This window comes from Crinia signifera, chromosome 8 (assembly GCF_055691185.1).
Source record: "Crinia signifera chromosome 8, ASM5569118v1, whole genome shotgun sequence".
Taxonomy (NCBI): Eukaryota; Metazoa; Chordata; class Amphibia; order Anura; family Myobatrachidae; genus Crinia; species Crinia signifera.
Window position 1 is genome coordinate 20,183,980 of NC_139224.1, and position 25,505 is coordinate 20,209,484.

A 25,505-nucleotide genomic window follows, 5' to 3' on the forward strand; every position below is an offset into this window, starting at 1 on the left:
ATTGGACACAGAAAAATGTCGCGTTTCTTGGCTTAGATACTTTTTGTCTAGCACAGGGCTTACTGTGGCTGTACACGAGTACCATTTGGCCCTTTTCCACACAATAAATCGTATGCAAAGTGTCAAAACGTATGTCCTTTACTTACCATGACGATCCGCTACGTGGTCCGGTGCGCAACGGAGATTCTCACCGCTGCACCACTTATATATGTATAATTTAATCTTGGCAATGAGCACTAATTAAAATGAAAGAAAGGGACTATTTGATAAATAGGCCCCATAGCCTGTAAAATTCATTTAAAATCTTGACCTCCGTGAGGCACGGGGCACGTTCATGCCTCAGTGAACGTCACAGTCACTCTTTAAAATTTATAGATGAAATTTTTCATGAATATTGATTCCGACCACAAAATGGCCGCCTCACCCTGCAGCATTTGTGGATGTATTTACTGTGTTTGAGGAGCTGGCTGAAGAGGGCTGGCAATATAGGATACATCATTCTTTACAGGGGAAATATTGTGTTGTAGCCCCTCAGCTTAGGGAGACAGACCATCATTGCCTTATGTCGTCCTCCATATTATACGTAGTGTTTGTCGGTTCCTCATGCAGAGTTCTGTCAGACTAGCAACGTCTACACACACATTCTGTATGTATGATATATATATATATATATATATATATATATATATTATATGAAATAATTGTCAGGTCATACCGCGGTCAGCCTGTAATCTGGAGCGGATGCTAAAATACCCACTAAAACCCAGAATTGTCAAATCCTACATGCTAAGAATAGTGGTGACATCTGTGCCACATCTTTGTGTAAGGCGAGCTTTAATCTGCCTCCCTCGCTCTGGGCCCTCCGTCCTGTTATCTCTTCCTGCATTTCACTTGTCTAAACCTGATGACGATTAAGAAATCCCTCATTTACCAAAGCAGCAGTAATGGCGCAAATGACTCTGTGATTCCCTCTAATGCACTGATCTCTATAGTCTGCTGCTGGGATTTACAGGGATTGTCCCTCCTCTACCTCTTAGCTGGTGGTCTGCCCGTTTCTGCTCTCTCCCTCTCCCTCTCCCTCTCTCTCTCTCTCGCCGGGATGTATCAACTCTTACAGCAGCGCTGACATCCCGTTTCAGTTTCCGCATCCGCAGTGCCTTCTCTTATGTACTAATAAAGTTTGGCGTTTAAAAAAAAAATGCATGCGCATAACGATAAAAAAAAACCCGAAAAAATAATGCAGGAGAGCTCCGTATAGGCAGCCCAATCAAAATAAATAAATAATAGTACATGACGTGAACACTTCTGGAAAATGGCTGCGAAACAGGCACTAAAAAAATTAGGTAATTAAAATTTACGCACACGAATATTGACACATCCCGGCCTCTCTCTCTCTGGGTGCGATGTATTAACATACATCGCCGCCCCTTGCCACGCCTCCACTGCGATGCCAGAGCATATGTACTAACAATTGCGGCTGGCATCGCGGTGCGGTGACGGAAGCCCCTCGATACCTGTAATGTGGTTTGGGGGGGGGGGGGGTCTCCGTCACATCCTAGGCTCTCCGGCGTCCCCGGCATCTCGGGGGTAGGAGTCTGCGGCAGACGGTGGGCAGTGGGCGGCGATAGAAGCCCATGGGCTTCTATAGGGTATAGTCACCCAAATAGTGGCGATACCCTGCCCTCCGAAGATTGTGCGGCCGTGTTTTAGTCAATTTGAAAATGCAGTAAAATGGGGGTTTTACCGCATTTTCGTCATAGTGCATCTCTCTCTCGGGAAAATCCACTAATCTTCGCGGAGATGGTTTTTTTCCCCCCGCATTTTTTAACGCAGTTTTTGCGTTCCGTGATTTAAATTTTTTTAAATAGTTGTATAAATGTACGAACGGTTAGTCCATTCCCCCACGTCTGTCTCTATCTGGGCTAGATGTACTAAACTTGAAAAGTGATAAAATGGTGAGTGATAAATAACCAGCCAGTCAGCTCCTAACTGCCATGTCGCAGGCTGTGGGCGGGATGCTCTAATGCAAAAATGCGGTAAAAACCCTGCATTTTGATATGCAGGAAAACCTGCACACCAGGTTACGCTGCGGGGGTTATCGCCAGCTGGCGATACCCCCATTGAAGCCTACGGGCTTCTTATCACGCCCTACGCACCCCACCGGCCCGGACCAGTGACCTCCTCCTCCCTAGTTCCTATATCCCCTTCCGGGTGCAGGGAGGAGGAGGAGGAGGCGGAGTTCCTGGCTGAGCAGCAGCAGCCCCGGATAAGGGAGGAGGGGGGGGGAGCCACCGGGCACATCGCCGGACGCATCCCAATGGGCAGCTCATTACTATGTTAGTGCATACATGATAATTATCTATGCGGTAGCCGGCAATGTGCGGAGGAGAGGGGCTGCGGATGTTATTGTATCCCACCCTGTGTTTGAAAAATGAAAGGAAAGGCTTGTAATATGAGCAGCATGAGGCAGCCCTGCAGTCATCCCTGTCCACGCGTTTCGCCACATTAACCCATGCCACGCAAAGATATGACATCACAGAATAGCATTTATAAGTGGCCCTTGTTGCTCCTGGGCCTTGTGCCTAGCACCAGGTGGGCAGGGTAACCCTGACTCCTGTGTTACGTCTCCCACAGCTACAGTATAATATATATGGATTTTTTCACTTTAAACCTTTTCATGTAAAAACTGTATTTTCCAAGTTTCTCATCCGTGGGTTGCAGGGAGAGAAAAGACAAAACATGACATGTAACTACATGACTCAGACATGCAGGGGGCTCTGATTAGAACACTCTGCAGCATTAAAGGAACGTACTTTTCCATTGTTGAAGTGTTTGTGCGGAACAGTCACTTATCTCCTGTAATCATTTACCTCCCAGAATCCTGTGCGCGCACCATCATCCTTCCAGCTAGCTGTCCGACCGTCTCCATACCACAACTAAACGTACAGTCTCTCTGACAGAATCAAGACAGGCTTCGGCCTGTTCCAGTCGGCATGATGTACACTTTAGATTTATGTTTAAATGAAGCAGAAATTGTCAGCATTTACCTGCCCGCAGCACTAGAGGACCGCAGCTAGCCAATATTCCGCCTAAACCGTTCTCCAGTAACTGTGATGTCACAGGATGAACATTGATTGAGTCCTCAAATTTTCAGTGTCCTAGGGGGTTATTTTGGTTCACTCTTTCTGACAAATTCCTTCTTAGATGGACAAAACCATGTGCACTGCAGGTGGGGCAGATGTTACTTGTGCAGAGAGAGTTAGATTTGGGTGGGGTTTTACTTCAAAGTGAGATCTATATTGCAGTGTAAAAATAAAGCAGTCAGTATTTTCCCTGCACAGAAACAAAACAACACCCAAATCTAATTCTATCTGCACATTTTTACATCTGCCCATCTGCAGTGCACATGGTTTTGTCCATCTGTGAAGGAATTTGTCTGAAAGAGTGAACCAAAATAACCCCCTAAGTGCTGAAGGCATATTCAGAAACATAATTGGAAGATGACCACTATTAGTCTTACTGGGCAGTAGAGGGGTTTTTCCAATCTGTGGTAAAATTGGAAACCATGTCGGATGAGGGCGCACAGGCAAAACCACCAAAGGCAGCCTTGAAATCCAACTTAGATAGCGTCCGGTACTTACTGTCCTGGTCCCGCCTGTATCTGTGTTATGTCAAATGTGTAGGGCCGTTCTAGAGCGCAATATTGCCAGGCAATCAATGTCCTCTCTATTTTAGCTTTTTAAAGTTTAAGCTTATACAGGTTGAGTATCCCCTATCCGAAATGCTCGGGACCACGAGCATTCCGGATAGGGGAATTTTCCGGTTTTTGGAATAAATTTTTGTAGCCATACTTACCTGTCCCCTGATGGTGTCCGGTGGTCCCTCGGCGTCCGCGCAGTCCCCGGGCGTCCACAGCAGGCCTCCGGCATCTTCTCCTGGTCTCCAGCGGTCCCAGGAATGCATTGCGCAAGTGTGCGCGCGCACCGGTGACGTCACCGGCGCACTCGCGCAATGCATTCCCGGGACCGCTAGAGACCCTGGAGAAGATGCCGGAGGCCTGCTGTGGACGCCCTGGGACTTGGTAAGTATGAAAAGAGGGTTAGGGGGGTAAAAAAAAAAAATTCGAATGATTCCAAAAACCACGGTTTTTGGAATAATTCGGATAGGGGATGCACGGATAGGGGATACTCAACCTGTATAGTGCAATAGGAGGAGCTATAAAAATTAATGTTTGCATAGGGCAAAAAGCTGAAATGACCATGCATAGCATATCCACTATCATCCCTCCTAACATGACCCTCTCCAGGAGGGACAGAATGCTCTATTCCTGGACTTACCTTTTAATGTATGTTTGCCATCACCTGTGTGGAAACACCTTTCTTATCCATTAACCTGTTTAAACAGGTGATGGCATTAAGAGGGAAGTCCAATGAGCAGAGCATTCTGTCCCTCCTGGATAGGGTCATGTTGGGAGGTATACACTAGCAATAGTGCCACATCACTACCTGTGTTCCTGTGTATAAAATAAACCAATCTATGGACAGCATTTGACAGCTGGCTTTGATAACTGTCTCAGAGTGATGACAGATAGAGAAGCACCACCCCACCTTCTTCAGTGTTTTCTAAAGAACAGAACAACTGAACAGTATTAGTTATCCTCAGATGCCCCTATAGAATAGCAGTTACTGGGGGGCATCTGTATTGGCATAGGGCAGTGATTCCCAACCTTGATCCTGAAGTACCTCCAACTGTTCACATTTTCCAGGTCACCTGACAGGTGCACTCATTACTCACTGACACGTTTTAAAAGATCCACAGACCTGGAAAACATGCACTGTTGGGGGTACTTGGAAACCACTGGTATAGGGTTCAATTTATTCAGGTTGGTAACTTAATTCTAGCACTCACTCCTGGGACGGGATGTATTAAAATACATCGCCACCCCTCGCCATGCCCCCGCCGCGATGCTAGCGCACACCCCCGCGATACCTGTGATGTGGTGTGCAGGGGGTCTCCGTCACCTCCTTGGCTATGTGTCGTCCCCGGAGTCTCCTCCCCCCTGCAGCCGGAAGGACATCCCCAACTGGTTTTGACATGGTGCTGGGGAGGAGGAGCTGCACGGAGGACAGGGAGGGAGGGTAGGGAGGCTGCAGCGGGTGGCGATAGAAGTTTATAGGCTTCTATAGGGTAGCTCCACCCAAAGATGGCGATGCCCTGCGGTGATGTGGTGGACGGGTTTTAGTACATATGAAAATGCGGTAAAACAGCGTTTTTACCGCATTTTCGGCTTAGTACATCCCGTCCCAGGTAAAGTTGTCTGGGTGTGAGTATTAATTGCTGTGCTGATTTATGTATGGTCATTATTCAAAGGACCATTAACTGTACTGGTTACTGAACCATAGTGATCTTATCAATAAATATATATTAATTCCCTTATTCTTTTTTTCAATTCTAGGATTAAACATGCAAACATCGTGTCTCTGGAAGATATATATGAAAACCGCAGTCACCTCTACCTCATCATGCAGCTGTAAGTGTTAAATCAGTGTTTTTCAACCACTGCGCCGTGGCACACTAGTGTGCCTTCAGCTGTTCTCAAGTGTGCCCCCAGATCTAGAGATGCCCAAACCAGTTTACAGCCACCACCAGTCCAACTGTTATTTACTGGTCTCTTCTTTTCATGTAAAGGGCCAATGTATTTTATTTTTGTTATCTGTGGGGACCAATGTGATTTTTTTTTTTTTTTATATGAGGGCCACTCGGTTTGGGTTTTTTCCTGTGGGGGGCCAATGTGTTTTGCCTTGTGGGGATCTCCTGGTGTGCCTTGGCAATTTTAAAATCTTATTTAGTGTGCCGCAAGGTAAAAAGGTTGAAAATCACTGTGTTAAAATTACACTGAAAAGCTATATGTGTACGCTTTGTTGTCTGTTGCTGCCCCCTGCTGGAAATATACTCTTACTGCACAAAGTAAGAGTATATTTAAACATCTGTAGATCGGTCATTTGACACATTATTAATTTGTGATTAAAGGAGGATTTTTCCAGAAAATATAAAAAATTAAGTTAAACATTTGTACTAAATAAATTCTAATTTAGCGCTGGAATTTAGCTTTGTTCTATTTACTTTGCTTACAGTTTGCATTAAAACTTTTTACTGGCTGTGTTCAGTAATCTGGGACATTTTCAAGTAACGGAGACTGTTATTATCTTTTTTACATATAAAGGCGCCAAAAGGGTTCCACGTCACCGTACTTAGTGAATGCAACATTCGCCCATGCCCACGTTCCCAGGGGATCACCCAGAGTTTTTATGGGGACCCCCCAAAAAACGCTGGGAGTTCCCCCTGCTGCCGCCCCCTTTCCTCCCCTCACAGTGCAAAAGCCTTGGCAAGTGTGATACTCGCTGAAGGTATTTGCACAGGGTATTTGCACATGCGGATATTCTCGCATGCGCAGTCCTCCACCGTCGGGTCAGAAACGGCCCCTTAGTACACCCCAAAAATCAGCTTGTGACGGTCCTTTTTCGAATACGGCGTGTAACATGACAGAAGTTGATTACTTGGTACGATCTCTTTCTCCACAGTTTGTTATGCCTCACCCTTAGTATGTACAGTATGTCAGGTACTGGCACTAAAAACTTCTTATCAGTGGCGTAACTATAGCACCGCAGCCCCCGTGGTCGCGGGGGGGGCGCTGTGCATATGGGGGCGCCGGGGGGGCTGCGGTGCTATAGTAATCCCCCCGCCCCCCATCCCCCGCATGCTTACCTGTCCGCGCATCCCGGCTCCCCTCCTGGCTTCAAGCAATGCTATGGAGACGGACCACGATAAAATGGCCGCCCCATAAAGCAGGCTGTTCACTGAAACTGTCTGCGGTATGGGGGCGGCCATTTTATCGCGGTCCGTCTGCATAGAATTTATTGAAGCCAGGAGGGGAGCCGGGACGCGTGGCCGGACAGGTAAGCATGCGGCAATGGGGGGAGGGGGCACGGGGGGCACGCCGGACGGACGGGCTGGCAGGGAGGGAGGGGGGCGCCCCCCCCCATTAACGGTGGGGGGGGGGGGTGCCCCAAACAAAGCTACGCTGCTGCTTCTTATAGGATGGTGACACCCGTTATTATTATTGTTTGAACCAATCCTGCAGCCATCGCTGTTCATTGATCACTGTAGTTGGTTATATAAAGTCCCTGGTTAAGTATTTGGGGCCAGTTCCTCCCTGTGATCATGCCCAGTTGATCATTTGTTTGTGATTAATCCGTGTCCTGTCAGCCATGTTTAATCCTCGCTCTACTCCCTCTGCTTGTCCTGCCGCACCAAGCGTGTAATAAAGCCGTCACAATCTGGCCGGGGGGGGGGATTAATGCGGCTCATTCAGTTCACTGAGGCCAGATTTACCTTGTACCAATGGGGCTCCAGGATGTGTCCCTGCTGCAGGCCCTATAACTAGGCCGGAGATTATAGACTAGGCCTGTCTTCTTGGGAAATGGCAGGACAGCTTGGCTGATACGTAGCAGTACCTTCCATCCTCTTGTGTATGTGTGTAAAGTGCTGTTCCTATGTATGCGTATGTACTAATGAGTGATATTTGGTGACTTATTGCAGGGTGTCTGGGGGTGAGCTGTTTGACAGGATTGTGGAGAAAGGCTTTTACACAGAAAAGGACGCCAGCCAGCTCATCAAGCAGATCCTGGATGCTGTGAAGTATCTTCATGATATGGGGATTGTGCATCGGGACTTAAAGGTACAGTACACAAAAATATGGTGCCATATTCATTATTAAAATGTATTACTTTAAGATCCATTTAATTGCAGTCTCTTGCTGCGACATTAGACCAGGGGTGGCCAAACCTGTCTTCAAGATCTACCAACAGTTCCTGTGTCTCGGGTCTCCTGTGGGTCTATAGTAGAAATGAATGCAGCATGTATGAAAATGTGACAGTTAGTAATGACTACAGCTGTGCACCAGCTAGGTGGTCTGGGGAATGTGACAGTTAGTAATGACTGCACCTGTGTACCAGCTAGGTGGTCTGGGGAATGTGACAGTTAGTAATGACTGCACCTGTGTACCAGCTAGGTGGTCTGGGGAATGTGACCGTTAGTAATGACTACAGCTGTGCACCAGCTGGGGTGGTCTGGGAAATGTGACAGTTAGTAATGACTACAGCTGTGCACCAGCTGGGTGGTCTGGGAAATGTGACAGTTAGTAATGACTACAGCTGTGCACCAGCTAGGTGGTCTGGGGAATGTGACAGTTAGTAATGACTGCACCTGTGTACCAGCAAGGTGGTCTGGGGAATGTGACAGTTAGTAATGACTGCACCTGTGTACCAGCTAGGTGGTCTGGGGAATGTGACAGTTAGTAATGACTGCACCTGTGTACCAGCTAGGTGGTCTGGGGAATGTGACCGTTAGTAATGACTACAGCTGTGCACCAGCTGGGGTGGTCTGGGAAATGTGACAGTTAGTAATGACTACAGCTGTGCACCAGCTGGGTGGTCTGGGAAATGTGACAGTTAGTAATGACTACAGCTGTGCACCAGCTAGGTGGTCTGGGGAATGTGACCGTTAGTAATGACTACAGCTGTGCACCAGCTAGGTGGTCTGGGGAATGTGACCGTTAGTAATGACTACACCTGTGCACCAGCTAGGTGGTCTGGGAAAGTGACAGTTAGTAATGACTACAGCTGTGCACCAGCTAGGTGGTCTGTGAAATGTGACGTTAGTAATGACTACAGCTGTGCACCAGCTAGGTGATCTGGGAAATGTGATGGTTAGTAATGACTACAGCTGTGCACCAGCTAGGTGGTCTGGGAAATGTGACCGTTAGTAATGACTACAGCTGTGCTCCAGCTAGGTGATCTTGGGAATGTGACAGTTAGTAATGACTACAGCTGTGCACCAGCTAGGTGGTCTGGGGAATGTGACAGTTAGTAATGACTACAGCTGTGCACCAGCTGGGGTGGTCTGGGAAATGTGACAGTTAGTAATGACTACAGCTGTGCACCAGCTAGGTGGTCTGGGAAATGTGACAGTTAGTAATGACTACAGCTGTGCACCAGCTAGGTGGTCTGTGAAATGTGACGTTAGTAATGACTACAGCTGTGCACCAGCTAGGTGATCTGGGAAATGTGATGGTTAGTAATGACTACAGCTGTGCACCAGCTAGGTGGTCTGGGAAATGTGACCGTTAGTAATGACTACAGCTGTGCTCCAGCTAGGTGATCTTGGGAATGTGACAGTTAGTAATGACTACAGCTGTGCACGAGCTAGGTGGTCTGGGGAATGTGACAGTTAGTAATGACTACAGCTGTGCACCAGCTAGGTGGGCTGGGAAATGTGATTGTTAGTAATGACTACAGCTGTGCACCAGCTAGATGGTCTGGGAAATGTGACAGTTAGTAATGACTACAGCTGTGCACCAGCTAGGTGGGCTGGGAAATGTGATTGTTAGTAATGACTACAGCTGTGCACCAGCTAGATGGTCTGGGAAATGTGACAGTTAGTAATGACTACAGCTGTGCACCAGCTAGGTGGTCTGGGAAATGTGACAGTTAGTAATGACTGCAACTGTGCACCAGCTAGTTGGTCTGGGAAATGTGACTGTTAGTAATGACTACAGCGGTACACCAGCTAGGTGGGATGGGCAATGTGACAGTTAGTAATGACTACACCTGTGCATCAGCTAGGTGGTCTGGGAAATGTGACAGTTAAGGTGCCCATACACTAGTAAGATTTATCTGCAGATCTGGCTGGTTGGAATAAAAACATGGTCATGGATGAGTGACCGTTTGTCAGTTTTCCAGCATTTCGAAGCAATTGGTCAACTGTCATGTGCTCTCCTCCTGAACTATGTTTTTGTTCCAACCAGCCAGATCTGAAGATAAATCTGCGTGTGTATGGCCACCTTAAGTAATGACTACAGCTGTGCACCTGATTGGAAACCGTGGACCGTTGGTAAATCTCGAGGACCTGTTTGCCAACCCCTGTTTTAGACCATGTAGCCCTCCTCATTCGTTACCCTCCCAGCCAATACCATTGGTGTAGTGTAGTTGCAGGGCCCCTATTGCAACCCACTGGCGATGATTAGGGGGGCGGGGGTTAATGACTTTATAATTTGATTGACACATTGATATCCCCACTGACAGCATTTTCCATTTCTGGTTGCCAGTGGCCATCCACTGATGAGGGGCTCAGAGGGTGCCCAGTAAGGGGCACATGAGTACAGAAGAGACTTGGAGCTGTCTTCGGTGGGATAGGACTGTGCTGATCCCTCACGGTGTTGGGAATAGATGTAACGCCTTGCTCCAGTGCTGCGTGATTAGTAAAGTGCCTGAAGCTGGCATACGTCCTGTGAGATGGACTTGTCAGTCATAGAGACAGTGGTCATAGTTATCCATGGGTCAGATCTGTGACCTTTGCTTCCCTGTACCTGCCTGCATCATAGACTTCATCAACGTGACCACAGCTGCTATCTAATGTATTTCCCTTGTTCCCAGTACGATCCAAGTTGCAGATAAGGTACAATGGCAAGACCGCAGCCATGCTGGGGGTAGAGTGCAGGAAGCAGCAGCGCCAAGATGTGGCGATTCCTGCCAGACCCGCCCACAGCTCATCAGCCTAGTGCTGACGCGCTGCATCTCTCCCCCCAGCCGGCTCACTGGGCGTACGTCAGATTTCATTGCTCACATGTGATCTCCTGCAGACCAGAGCCAGCTTCTCCTTCTTCATACATGGGGGAGAATTGATAATCAGAGCAGATTATAGAGCAGATACTCGTCTCCCCCATAACGCTGCTTACATCGACCCATATAGATCTGAGGATATGTAGTGAAAAGATCAATCATAATAATGTCAACTTTCATAATGTCGACATCATAATGTTGACAATCGTGTTGTCTGCATTGCTAAAATAGGATACGGTCAATAGTTCGACAAGCATTTTACCCGAAATCACTTTTTAGTGTGCATGTCGACTGCGTCGACATTTGAGTAAAACAGGTGAAGATACCCATGTCGCCCTTTTGACTGCCGAACCTTTGACCATCGACCTTCCCCATGTCAACCTAATGCTTGTGTCAAGCTAATGACCCTGTCAACCTAACCCATGTTGACATTCATGCATGTTGACCTAATGCTTGTAGACCTAATATTTGTCTATCCTATGGTCCGTACCCTGCTAAAATGCCATCAGGTTTTATGAGATGTGCTGGGGAAGGCTAGGGTTAGGCTGCAGGGGGAGGGGTTAGGGTTAGGCTGCAGGGAGAGGTGCTAGGGTTAGGCTGCAGGGGGAGGGGTTAGGCTGCAGGGGGAGGGGTTTGGGTTAGGCTGCAGGGAGAGGTGCTAGGGTTAGGCTGCAGAGGGAGGGGTTAGGCTGCAGGGGGAGGGGTTAGGGTTAGGCTGCAGGGGGAGGGGTTAGGGTTAGGCTGCAGGGGGAGGGGTTAGGGTTAGGCACTAGGATGGTTGGAGGCTGACCTTGAAGAGATAGTCACATGACCTTCGGAATCTGGAGGATGCTGCTGCAGCCGACAGGAGATAGTAAGTCACCGCTGGTTCAGCAGGGACATTATGTCGACATTTCAGAACGGCCTACATAATAGATGTCAACATTATAACTGCCGATCTATCATTTCCAATCCAAACTAAGGATCTGCAGTCAGGGTTCAGGGGAAACTTGCGCGCCTTTTGTTTATGATAAGAATCGGGCCCCTTTGGCCACAAAAGGTTGTTGAGAAATAAACGTTGTATACCCATTGTGACCGCGTACGGCCTTCTGTGCTCCTGCAGCCGGAGAACCTCTTGTACTACAGCCTGGACGAAGATTCCAAAATCATGATCAGCGATTTTGGATTGTCCAAGATTGAAGGCTCGGGGAGCGTGATGTCGACGGCGTGCGGGACTCCAGGCTACGTCGGTGAGTGTATGAGCGGTGGGCGCGCTGTATGGATTTCTATGTGCACCAATGCTGTATGACATGTACATGTAATGGTTGCATTGTGCTGTGTATATATGTATATGTACAGTAATGGACCTTTCTGCCTCTTATATAATCGTTTTGTCTCTTAGCTCCAGAAGTTCTGGCCCAGAAGCCGTACAGTAAAGCTGTGGACTGCTGGTCTATTGGGGTTATTGCCTACATCCTGTAAGTCGCTGCCTACAGCTACCCAGTTGTTGCCTTATATATGTTCTGGGCTTGGGGTCTGATTCGGGGGGGTTCCGTTAATGCGTTCACAGCTGTCATCCCGAGCTCAGCGGATGGGTCAAAGAGGGTCATCCTGATTCATTTGCTCCCTCGTGTGTTTGCGCGGGGAGCGATGTTCGCAGACGTATTTCTGCGCCTGTGCAGACGTAGGGTGCGTGCGGCCATGGCGAACAGGGTGTTCAATGGGCACACGCACCCAAGTGTGCGGACGGGGGGCTGGGCCGTTTACATATAGGAACGCACAGCGTTATGCAAATGCCCCGATGGGGGCGGGAGGCAGCTGACATGACAGTGTGCTTATGTATGGGGGGGTTACTGGGAGATAGGGTCGGGTCAGACAGCGCTTGGTAATGTGATTTTGTTGTTCCTCCGGCAGACTCTGTGGTTACCCGCCATTCTACGATGAAAACGATGCCAAACTTTTTGAGCAGATCCTGAAAGCAGAATACGAGTTTGATTCCCCGTATTGGGACGACATTTCTGACTCAGGTACTAGAATGCCCTTTACATCATTAATGTTATATAGGAATCACAGAGTGCGGGCCGCCTGCTCTGTGCCTATGGGATCGGTGAGTGCGGGCCGCCTGCTCTGTGCCTATGGGATCGGTGAGTGCGGGCCGCCTGCTCTGTGCCTATGGTATCGGGGAATGCGGGCCGCCTGCTCTGTGCCTATGGGATCGGTGAGTGCGGGCCCCCTGCTCTGTGCCTATGGGATCGGTGAGTGCGGGCAGCCTTCTCTGTGCCTATGGGATCGGTGAGTGCGGGCCACCTTCTCTGTGCCTATGGTATCGGGGAGTGCGGGCCGCCTGCTCTGTGCCTATGGGATCGGTGAGTGCGGGCCCCCTGCTCTGTGCCTATGGGATCGGTGAGTGCGGGCCGTCTTCTCTGTGCCTATGGGATCGTGAGTGCGGGCCGCCTTCTCTGTGCCTATGGGATCGGTGAGTGCGGGCCGCCTGCTCTGTGCATATGGGATCGGTGAGTGCGGGCCACCTTCTCTGTGCCTATGGGATCGGTGAGTGCGGGCCGCCTGCTCTGTGCCTATGGGATCGGTGAGTGCGGGCCGCCTGCTCTGTGCCTATGGTATCGGGGAGTGCGGGCCGCCTGCTCTGTGCCTATGGGATCGGTGAGTGCGGGCCCCCTGCTCTGTGCCTATGGGATCGGTGAGTGCGGGCAGCCTTCTCTGTGCCTATGGGATCGGTGAGTGCGGGCCACCTTCTCTGTGCCTATGGTATCGGGGAGTGCGGGCCGCCTGCTCTGTGCCTATGGGATCGGTGAGTGCGGGCCCCCTGCTCTGTGCCTATGGGATCGGTGAGTGCGGGCCGTCTTCTCTGTGCCTATGGGATCGTGAGTGCGGGCCGCCTTCTCTGTGCCTATGGGATCGGTGAGTGCGGGCCGCCTGCTCTGTGCATATGGGATCGGTGAGTGCGGGCCACCTTCTCTGTGCCTATGGGATCGGTGAGTGCGGGCCGCCTGCTCTGTGCATATGGGATCGGTGAGTGCGGGCCACCTTCTCTGTGCCTATGGGATCGGTGAGTGCGGGCCGCCTGCTCTGTGCATATGGGATCGGTGAGTGCGGGCCACCTTCTCTGTGCCTATGGGATCGTGAGTGCGGGCCGCCTTCTCTGTGCCTATGGGATCGGTGAGTGCGGGCCGCCTGCTCTGTGCATATGGGATCGGTGAGTGCGGGCCACCTTCTCTGTGCCTATGGGATCGGTGAGTGCGGGCCGCCTGCTCTGTGCATATGGGATCGGTGAGTGCGGGCCACCTTCTCTGTGCCTATGGGATCGGTGAGTGCGGGCCGCCTGCTCTGTGCATATGGGATCGGTGAGTGCGGGCCACCTTCTCTGTGCCTATGGGATCGGTGAGTGCGGGCCGCCTGCTCTGTGCCTATGGGATCCGTGAGTGCGGGCCGCCTGCTCTGTGCCTATGGGATCGGTGAGTGCGGGCCGCCTTCACTGTGCCTATGGGATCAGGGAGTGCGGGCCGCCTGCTCTGTGCCTATGGGATCGGTGAGTACGGGCCGTCTTCTCTGTGCCTATGGGATCGGGGAGTGCGGGCCGCCTTCTCTGTGCCTATGGGATCGGGGAGTGCGGGGCGCCTTCTCTGTGTCTATGGGATCGGTGAGTGCGGGCCGCCTTCTCTGTGTCTATGGGATCGGTGAGTGCGGGCCGCCTGCTCTGTGCCTATGGGATCGGTGAGTTCGGGCCGCCTGCTCTGTGCCTATGGGATCGGTGAGTGCGGGCCGCCTGCTCTGTGCCTATGGGATCGGTGAGTTCGGGCCGCCTGCTCTGTGCCTATGGGATCGGTGAGTGCGGGCCGCCTGCTCTGTGCCTATGGGATCGGTGAGTGCGGGCCGCCTTCTCTGTGCCTATGGGATCAGTGAGTGCGGGCCGCCTTCTCTGTGCCTATGGGATCGGTGAGTGCAGGCCGCCTTCTCTGTGCCTATGGGATCGGTGAGTGCGGGCCGCCTTCTCTGTGCCTATGGGATCGGTGAGTTGCAGGCCTCCTGCTCTGTGCCTATGGGATCGGTGAGTGCGGGCTGCCTGCTCTGTGCCTATGGGATCGGTGAGTGCGGACCGCCTGCTCGGTGCCTGTGGGATCGGTGAGTGCGGGCCGCCTGCTCTGTGCCTATGGGGTCGGTGAGTGCGGGCCGCCTGCCCTGTGCCTATGGGGTCGGTGAGTGCGGGCCGCCTTCTCTGTGCCTATGGGGTCGGTGAGTGCGGGCCGCCGTCTCTGTGCCTATGGGATCGGTGAGTGTGGGCCGCCTTCTCTGTGCCTATGGGGTCGGTGAGTGCGGGCCGCCTGCTCTGTGCCTATGGGGTCGGTGAGTGCGGGCCGCCTTCTCTGTGCCTATGGGATAGGTGAGTGCGGGCCGCCTTCTCTGTGCCTATGGGATCGGTGAGTGCGGGCCGGCTTCTCTGTGCCTATGGGATCGGTGAGTGCGGGCCGCCTTCTCTGTGCCTATGGGATCGGTGAGTGCGGGCCGCCGTCTCTGTGCCTATGGGATTGGTGAGTGCGGGCTGCCTGCTCTGTGCCTATGGGATCGGTGAGTGCGGGCCGCCTTCTCTGTGCCTATGGGATCGGTGAGTGCGGGCCGCCTGCTCTGTGCCTATGGGATTTTTGAGTGCGGGCCGCCTGCTCTGTGCCTATGGGATCGGTGAGTGCGGGCCCCCTGCTCTGTGCCTATGGGATCGGTGAGTGCGGGCCGCCTGCTCTGTGCCTATGGGGTCGGTGAGTGCGGGCCGCCTTCTCTGTGCCTATGGGGTCGGTGAGTGCGGGCCCCCTGCTCTGTGCCTATGGGATCGGTGAGTGCGGGCCGCCTGCTCTGTGCCTATGGGATCGGGGAGTGCGGGCCGCCTTCTCTGTGCCTATGGGATCGGTGAGTGCGGGCCGCCTGCTCTGTGCCTATGGGATCGGTGAGTGCGGGCCGCCTTCTCTGTGCCTATGGGATCGGTGAGTGCGGGCCGCCTGCTCTGTGCCTATGGGATTTTTGAGTGCGGGCCGCCTGCTCTGTGCCTATGGGATCGGTGAGTGCGGGCCCCCTGCTCTGTGCCTATGGGATCGGTGAGTGCGGGCCGCCTGCTCTGTGCCTATGGGGTCGGTGAGTGCGGGCCGCCTTCTCTGTGCCTATGGGATCGGTGAGTGCGGGCTGCCTGCTCTGTGCCTATGGGATCGGTGAGTGCTGGCCGCCTGCTCTGTGCCTATGGGATCGGTGAGTGCGGGCTGCCTGCTCTGTGCCTATGGGATCGGTGAGTGCTGGCCGCCTGCTCTGTGCCTATGGGATCGGTGAGTGCGGGCCGCCTTCTCTGTGCCTATGGGATCGGTGAGTGCGGGCCGCCTTCTCTGTGCCTATGGGGTCGGTGAGTGCGGGCCGCCTGCTCTGTGCCTATGGGGTCGGTGAGTGCGGGCCGCCTGCTCTGTGCCTATGGGGTCGGTGAGTGCGGGCCGCCTGCTCTGTGCCTATGGGATCGGTGAGTGCGGGCCGCCTTCTCTGTTAGCAAAGTGAGCACTTTTAGGGGAGTTCCACATTCGGCTGGCCGTACGACAGGGGGTGATTGAGATTGCTGTTACCATTTGCAACATTAGACACAGTAGAAGGCCAATCAGAATCTTCTTATTAATTCAGCACCAGAAGATAATAATATCTGATGTTGCTATGGGCAACTAATCTGAAATAGAACTTTCATCTTAGTAAATTTCCCCCTCCACTCTCTCCAAATCTTCAAGCAAGCTCTCAAGACCCCACTTCTTTATTTATCTATATTATTTATTAACCGTTTCTTATATAGCGCAGCATATTCCGTTGCGCTTTACAATAGGAGATAGTGATGAAACAAACGGTATTTACAGTCAGTCAAAGGTATGAGGGCCCTGCTCGCAAGCTTACAATCTATAGGGACATAGGCATTGATTCCACCAGAATGCAAAGGTTCCTGGTGTGCTGTACGATATGGTGACCCAACAGTTTGGCACTTTATTAAAGCCTTCCAGCCAGTGGCGTAACTAGATACATGTGGGCCCCATAGCAAAAGTGTTTAAGGGCCCCTATTTATCACTTATGCAAAAAAAATGTATACAGCACATGATACTTTGATAGGCAGATCTGGGCCCCATAGCAGCTGCACCCCCTGCACCTATGGTAGTTACACCCTTGCTTCCAGCTCAAATCCTAACCCACCGCTCCTGACTCACTGTCTCCCCTCTGGATCACCTCCCCCTGTCCCTTCCGATTAGATTATAAACTCTCACGAGCAGAGCTCTCTTCCCTCCCTTGTACCATCCCCTCCCATGCGATCAATGGCACTGAATCTTTGGATTCAGCTGGTGCTACTTCTGTGGATATGGACCTTATGTGTAGCCATTGTCCCCTATACCACAATGTCTCACACTGTAAAGGCCCCCTTACATTATGCGATTTGGGCACGATTTTGCCGATTCGGGTGAATCCGGCCGTGAAATAGTCCCAAATCGCATATGGAGACATCCCCTCCGAACCCATGCGCGGCCCCGTGCGCATCGGATCGGAGACGGGAGGTCGGACGGGCTGCACATAAGATTTGCTAAATCTTATGTGCTGCCCGGAGCCGTGCTCCCCCGCAACAGGGGACCTACCAGAGCAGAGGGATCAGGCGCAGGAAGCCAGGCAGCATCAGCGGGAGAAGGGGGGGGGGGGGGGCGGCGCAGAGTACCAGGGAGCCGGGCAAGGGAAGACGATGCAGCAGCAGCGCGAGTGGCACAAGCAGCAGAGGACTTCCAAAAAAAGAAAAACCCCATACAAATGCATAGGAAGCCATTCATTGGCCGAGACCTCTCTCCGCTCATTGGCTGAGAGAGGTCTCAACCAATCAATGGCTTCCTATGCGTTTGTATGGGGTTTTTCTTTTTTTGGAAGTGCTCTGCTGCTTGTGCCACTCGCGCTGCTGCTGCATCGTCTTCCCTTGCCCGGCTCCCTGGTACTCTGCGCCGCCGCCCCGCCTGCTCCCTGCCCAGCGTCTTCTTGCCTGGCTCCCTGTGCCCGACTCCCCCCGCCCGCTCTCTGGTTGCGGGCATATCCCCGCTGCTGTCCCCCGCTTCCATTGTCCCTGCAGCTCCCCGGGAGTTGCATGTGATAAACCGCATGCGATTTATCACATGCAAAACTTGGCATATGAAGTGCCATCGCATGTGATCCCTCCCGGGGAGCTGCTGGGACAATCGGGTCCGACTTGTCGTTATGACAAGTCGGACAAATGTCAGGGGGCCTTAAGCCTTTTGCATAGATCGTAGGACCCCTTGTGATGTCATATAACGCATAGTAATAATAAGAACAATACATTACGTGCTTTACAGTGTTATTTTCTGATTTAAACCATTAGCCAAAGATTTCATTCAGCATTTGATGGAGAAGGACCCCAACAAACGAAACACGTGTGACCAAGCCCTGCAGCATCCATGGTAAGGTCATAGGTCATGTGGTGATGTGTGTAGAAACCACAGAAATCAGGTCGCCATTATTACATGGGGTGTGGGTGGACTACACTAAAAGGTCAACAGAACAGGGGGCGCAAGTTGCCCCTTTTCTGGGTGTCCTGAAGCCAGTAGCTCCATCCTTGTGACTGGCATGAAAATGCTGACCGGTACTCACACGATGGTAAATCCCACAGCTGCCATAGGTGACGGGAACGATTCTTCTGGCTGAAGAGCTGAGAATTTAGAATGAGAACATTCAGTAGGTCACATTCCTAAAACCTGGAACCTATATGCAGCCAGTTCTGACCTACTTACCGCCCCCCCATATATTGCAGTGTAATGGTACACTTGCAGAAAATGCACTGCGTAAAAGTATATTTCAGGGTCATATATCCTTATTATTTATATTTATACCCTGTGACTTATATAAATCCATCGCTTCTCTTTTAATCACTGGCTGGATACTATTTTGGAATGTATCTAACAACTTTCCTCTTAATGGTGGAAGAGGGTAGCAGCTGACGGATACACTTAATAGCAGAGGAATCTAGACCAATTTAGTGTATTGAACTGATTATTTTAACATGAATTACCATTCAGGTATAAACTGTATATTATCTGTATGTGTATATACGTGCAGTGTGTGTATATATGTATGTATGTATGTGTGTTTCTCTAGATAGATAGATAGATAGATAGGGCAGTATTCGATGTGGCTGGCGAGGGGATTAAACCGAAAACAAGCGACCCTCGCCTCTTAACCCCCGTGCCGGCCGCTAACTGTTTTCAATGTTCCGGGATAACCCTCGCTGTCAGATGACGGCGAGGAATCCACCAAACGTCAAGGTTCGCGGCTAATGCAGGGAGCCCGCAGCATTTAGCTACGAGCCTCGCTGTTCTGGCGGCCGCACGCGCCGTTTCCACATCACTGTAAAAACCCAGCAAGGTGGAAACGGCGTGTGCAGGGGGCCAGTTGAATACTGACCCTGCTCGCTGTCACAGCTTGCAAAAAACATTGAATATACCCCATAATATTATACTGCTTATATTGTAATCATTGTGATTGCTAGCCTAATGTGTAACTTTCTGATTTTCCATGTTACTGTCGCACCTGTCACAGGATCGCTGGGGACACAGCATTGGATAAGAATATTCACGAATCTGTCAGTGAGCAAATCAGGAAAAACTTTGCCAAAAGCCGCTGGAAGGTGAGTGCCGCTGATCCCCCTCCTATCGCAAGCACAGAAGGTTTGTGTCCGTCCCAGTTGTTTACATTGCAGTTACCTAGTTGATCAGCAGGGGGTGCTCTGCCTACACAAACATTCCCATTTCTCTCCTGGCACAAGTGGAAACCACATTTAGATTTATTAGTTTGTCTTGGAGAATAAACCAATTTATGGCCCCATAAATCTTGGATTGAATTGTATTTTTTTTATCCTAATGAGCAGTATTAGAATAAAATAACAAAACACTATTTTGGTATTGAAAGATATAAATAAAATCAAAGCCCTTTAGTAAAATGTTTTACTTTCTGTTTTTAGTTGGAAGCAGCAGCCCCTATGCACTTCTCTTGTCCATCTCTGTTATAATGTGTATACGTATTCTCAAAGCTTTAGACCTCACAAAGTATATTCAGAACATGTGCTAATCTAGTCGGAGGACAGGGCAAGAAGTCAGACGGAGAGTCTGGTGGAAGGAACAGGGTCTCCCAGCAGCACAGAGTATATCAGGAGATGAGTGATGTGTCAGTGAGGACAGACAGGGCTGCATGTGACAGGGGCAGTGACATGATGTGAGGAGGGGAATAGATGCAGCAGGAAGCCACAGACTGAGAGTGATATAGTGGGAGGAGCAGGGACCCCCAGCAGCACAGAGTATATCAGGAGATGAGGGATGTGTCAGTGAGGACAGGGCTGCATGTGACAGGGGTAGTGACATGCTGTGAGGAGGAGAATGGGGGCAGCAGGAAGCCACAGACTGAGAGTTATATAGTGGGAGGAGCAGGGTCCCCAGCAGCACAGAGTATATCAGGAGATGAGTGATGTGTCAGTGAGTACAGAGCTGCATGTGACAGGGGCAGTGACATGATGTGAGGAGGGGAATGGAGGCAGCAGGAAGCCACAGACTGAGAGTTATATAGTGGGAGGAGCAGGGTCCCCAGCAGCACGCAGTAGTGATATAGGCTTCTGACACACATATGCACAGAACACACAGCTCTATTGCCATGGACTGTATTGTGACCTGTGATCTTTTCTTCCCGTACAGCAAGCATTCAATGCCACAGCCGTGGTACGCCACATGCGCAAACTGCAACTAGGAACCAGTCAGGAGGGTCCTGGACAGACCACTCCCACCAGCCCATGCCATGGTAACCTATTAGTGCCTGGAGATAACCATGGTGAGTGGATGGATGGTAGTGAAGACTATATGGAATATGCTAATGAGAACACCTACACTGTGACATCATTCCTTATTGGCTGTGTGCTATAGGAACATGTAGAGTACAAGGGGGGAGATGCTGGTGAATGGAGTACAGGGCTCACTTGCTGATCCCAGGGTACGTGCTCATCAATCAGCACTCCTGTCCTGAAGAACATGCCTGTGCTTCGGGTTATTGCTGGTCCCTGGTGGCTCCTCAACCACGTATGACCCTAAGTAACTGCAGGACTGGCTAATGTACTGCAGCCAGATGTCTGCAAGACGTGGATTTATCAGCCACCGGTGGGAGTCCTGTAAGGAGTTATATGTGGAGTCTGAGTTCCTGGAATACTTCCAGATGCTCAGGAAGTACAGTAAGGGCTAATGATGGATTTTCAAGTGAGATGCTCTGCAGAATGAATATATATATATATATATATATATATATATATATATATATATATATATATATATATATATATATATTTATATTGCAGAACAGCGGCACTCACATCACACCAACAAAAGGATTCTGTAGTATTATCAACGTTTCGCTAACTTTATTAGCGTCTTTAGGATATCTAATCTAATAAAGTTAGCGAAACGTTGATAATACTACAGAATCCTTTTGTTGGTGTGACGTGAGTGCCGCTGTTCTGCAATATATATCGGCAGCTGCCACTGTCTCTGAGGGCACCCATTCAAAGATCTCCGTTGGTTGTGTGAGTGTCGGGCGTACGACTGTGTGTATGTGTGTGTGTGTGTGTGTGTGTGTATGTATATATATATATATATATATATATATATATATATATATATATATATATATATATATATATATATATATATATATATATATATATATATATATATATATATATATATATATATAGGAAAAAAGGGGGGGGATCAGGGTGCGCTGAAGAACAAATAAATATCACTTAAATAGTTGTATATTTAATACAAAATATATAAAAAAAGTACACTTTCTACAATAAAACACCCTTCACAGGGAAATTACAATCATGCAAAATATATAAGCATGTACAATACAACAATTGGTGAACTTTAATGGATTTTGCTCAAATTGGAGAATTTCAAAAACGCAGATACAGGGCCCAACGCGTTTCGTCTAGACAAGACTTCATCAGGGGCAGTAGACACTGTAATTAACAATGATATATAACATCAATCACATATCGATATACAGAAAAAGAACAGGAGGCGGAGATGGAAAAAGAGAAGGACAATGACCAAGATGAAAGGACCTCGATTAGTACCCAAAGTTAAGTGACTAAAAATAGTCAGTGTTCACCACATGATGACAAAATGAAAGAACATACCTATGGGAATTCAAAACATTAAATACCATAGGGATCACGTATCTCAGAAACAGTCCAGAAACAAGCTTCCGGCAATCTACATAAAGATTTCATTTTTTGTTACAAAAAACATCACACTCTAGTAGATACAATTTAGACTGAAATTTCAGTTGATTCACATACCAGAAAAAAGGTGGATAAATGAAAATATTTCTAATTTGCTTTAGCCAATTCAGGATGGATAGTGGTAATAATATCCTCCAAGCACATCTGATAAAAAAGCAGTATACATTTTTTTGTTGTAATTACAGCCCAAAAGAAGTATGCAAGTTCAGTTCAACAGAGTAGGCATCCAAACAATAATAATAAAGGTTACTTACTTAATGATTGAGCACCAGTCACATACAGCAGAGGTTCACCAATGTTAATGACAGCTCTGTGCTGCTGCAGGGTATATAAAGCCCAGACAGTGTGACATCATTTCCGGGAATAAATTAACCAAAAGAATACTAAAAAAGTATTTATAAATGATGCAAGGGTCCTAAAAATGATCCCTAGTGCTAAAACGCTCGTTTACCAGCAGACCCAAACCAAAGTATAACACTCCGTGACAAAGAAATAAACATTTAGAGCCGTTGGAACGCATAATTAACAGCGTGCGTTCCAACCGGCGGCCATTTTAGAATAGGAAACACGGAGCTGTGCACATAGTATATACGTCCTAAGTGCAACAGCTCTGGCAGGAATAAAAGTCCGCTCTAATGTTAATGCGGACACCTATTAGTGTCACGCCGGTGGAGCGCACAAGATCTAATGTGCGCTCCAAACGGCGGCCATTTTGCGGGAATAATTCGTATATGCAATGTTTATACTGAGGTGTCAATCAATTATATTCCAAAAGGGGACTATATTTGGCTATTTAAACGCGCTCCATACAGTGGCCATTTTATTAACATAGTAATTGGTATATTTTTATAGATTTTAACATAGTGCAATATTTTGTGGGTGTCTGTCTAGTTTATCAAAGGGACAGAATATTTAAAATGAATTATTAGTTAGTGTAGACAGACACCCACAAAATATTGCACTATGTTAAAATCTATAAAAATATACCAATTACTATGTTAATAAAATGGCCACTGTATGGAGCGCGTTTAAATAGCCAAATATAGTCCCCTTTTGGAATATAATTGATTGACACCTCAGTATAAACATTGCATATACGAATTATTCCCGCAAAATGGCCGCCGTTTGGAGCGCACATTAGATCTTGTGCGCTCCACCGGCGTGACACTAATAGGTGTCCGCATTAACATTAGAGCGGACTTTTATTCCTGCCAGAGCTGTTGCACTTAGGACGTATATACTATGTACACAGCTCCGTGTTTCCTATTCTAAAATGGCCGCCGGTTGGAACGCACGCTGTTAATTATGCGTTCCAACGGCTCTAAATGTTTATTTCTTTGTCACGGAGTGTTATACTTTAGTTTGGGTCTGCTGGTAAACGAGCGTTTTAGCACTAGGGATCATTTTTAGGACCCTTGCATCATTTATAAATACTTTTTTAGTATTCTTTTGGTTAATTTATTCCCGGAAATGATGTCACACTGTCTGGGCTTTATATACCCTGCAGCAGCACAGAGCTGTCATTAACATTGGTGAACCTCTGCTGTATGTGACTGGTGCTCAATCATTAAGTAAGTAACCTTTATTATTATTGTTTGGATGCCTACTCTGTTGAACTGAACTTGCATACTTCTTTTGGGCTGTAATTACAACAAAAAAATGTATACTGCTTTTTTATCAGATGTGCTTGGAGGATATTATTACCACTATCCATCCTGAATTGGCTAAAGCAAATTAGAAATATTTTCATTTATCCACCTTTTTTCTGGTATGTGAATCAACTGAAATTTCAGTCTAAATTGTATCTACTAGAGTGTGATGTTTTTTGTAACAAAAAATGAAATCTTTATGTAGATTGCCGGAAGCTTGTTTCTGGACTGTTTCTGAGATACGTGATCCCTATGGTATTTAATGTTTTGAATTCCCATAGGTATGTTCTTTCATTTTGTCATCATGTGGTGAACACTGACTATTTTTAGTCACTTAACTTTGGGTACTAATCGAGGTCCTTTCATCTTGGTCATTGTCCTTCTCTTTTTCCATCTCCGCCTCCTGTTCTTTTTCTGTATATCGATATGTGATTGATGTTATATATCATTGTTAATTACAGTGTCTACTGCCCCTGATGAAGTCTTGTCTAGACGAAACGCGTTGGGCCCTGTATCTGCGTTTTTGAAATTCTCCAATTTGAGCAAAATCCATTAAAGTTCACCAATTGTTGTATTGTACATGCTTATATATTTTGCATGATTGTAATTTCCCTGTGAAGGGTGTTTTATTGTAGAAAGTGTACTTTTTTTATATATTTTGTATTAAATATACAACTATTTAAGTGATATTTATTTGTTCTTCAGCGCACCCTGATCCCCCCCCTTTTTTCCTATGTCTATTTGATGGGTCTTGTCTAGCAGAAGACCCTTCAGAGGTGCTGCTCTAGTCTTATAAGCGCAGGAAAGGGTTTCTCCTTTGCATATATATATATATATATATATATATATATATATATATATATATATATATATTTTAGTCCTGAGGCCAGGCTGCACACTGCACATAAGTTGAGCACCAGAGTGCCAGGTTTCAAATGGTGTAATACAAATAGTATTAAAAAACCAGCAACATCCGGATTTAGTGAAAAAGTATCAAAAGTTCATTTTAATGGCATAATAAGTGCAAAAAAACAGACATAAAAACAGGAGCAGGGGATACTTAGCAGCTCGATGTAGAGGAGAGCATGATGTAAATAGTCACCCTGGAACTCCTAATAGCAATCATACCCATGATTGCTATTAGGAGTTCCAGGGTGACTATTTACATCATGCTCTCCTCTACATCGAGCTGCTAAGTATCCCCTGCTCCTGTTTTTATGTCTGTTTTTTTGCACTTATTATGCCATTAAAATGAACTTTTGATACTTTTTCACTAAATCCGGATGTTGCTGGTTTTTTAATACTATTTATATATATATATATATATATATATATGTGTGTGTGTGTGTGTCTTTTCCAAGAGGTCATTGAGGCATGGCTCCGTTCTTGCATCTAGGAAATCTATTATCTGTGATTCTCAACCATGATCCTCTAGGCACACTAATACCCCTTTCAAAACAAGCGCTTCCCACCCCGTTGCCCGGCAAATAGCGCTACCAGCGCCCACCTGCCGCTGCAAGGATCCGGTGCCCAGATCCCTGCAGTCTGGACCCCACTGCCTGCTACCTGGACACCGTTGCCCCCCTCACACCAGAAAATGCAGGGACAAGGGTGGTGTGAAAGGGGCCAACCCTGCTTGATCCAGGGACCATTTTCCCGGGTAAGTCCCTGCATTTTCTGGTGTGAAAGAGGTATCACAGTGCAGGTGTTAGAAATATCTATGCTTGGAGAAGTTAAAGTAACTGAGGTACTAATTAACCTGGGCTTAAACCCTGACGCCATGTGCCTTGAGATTCACAGTCTGGAACCCTTGATCTGCATAATAGAACTGCCAAGTATAGACTA

The 25,505-nt window shown here is 48.4% G+C and overlaps 1 protein-coding gene across 1 annotated transcript in view; it reads left to right on the top strand.

Annotated features, from left to right (window-relative positions):
* CAMK1 (calcium/calmodulin dependent protein kinase I) overlaps nt 1-25,505 on the top strand; it is a 109,711-nt gene that overhangs the window by 74,912 nt on the left and 9,294 nt on the right. Inside the window, exons 4-11 of the mRNA XM_083155941.1 lie at nt 5,456-5,530; nt 7,600-7,738; nt 11,782-11,908; nt 12,061-12,136; nt 12,573-12,685; nt 18,052-18,130; nt 19,266-19,353; nt 20,411-20,543. Of these exons, the coding sequence (XP_083012067.1) occupies nt 5,456-5,530; nt 7,600-7,738; nt 11,782-11,908; nt 12,061-12,136; nt 12,573-12,685; nt 18,052-18,130; nt 19,266-19,353; nt 20,411-20,543 (830 nt within the window). The remainder of the gene's footprint in view (nt 1-5,455; nt 5,531-7,599; nt 7,739-11,781; nt 11,909-12,060; nt 12,137-12,572; nt 12,686-18,051; nt 18,131-19,265; nt 19,354-20,410; nt 20,544-25,505) is intronic.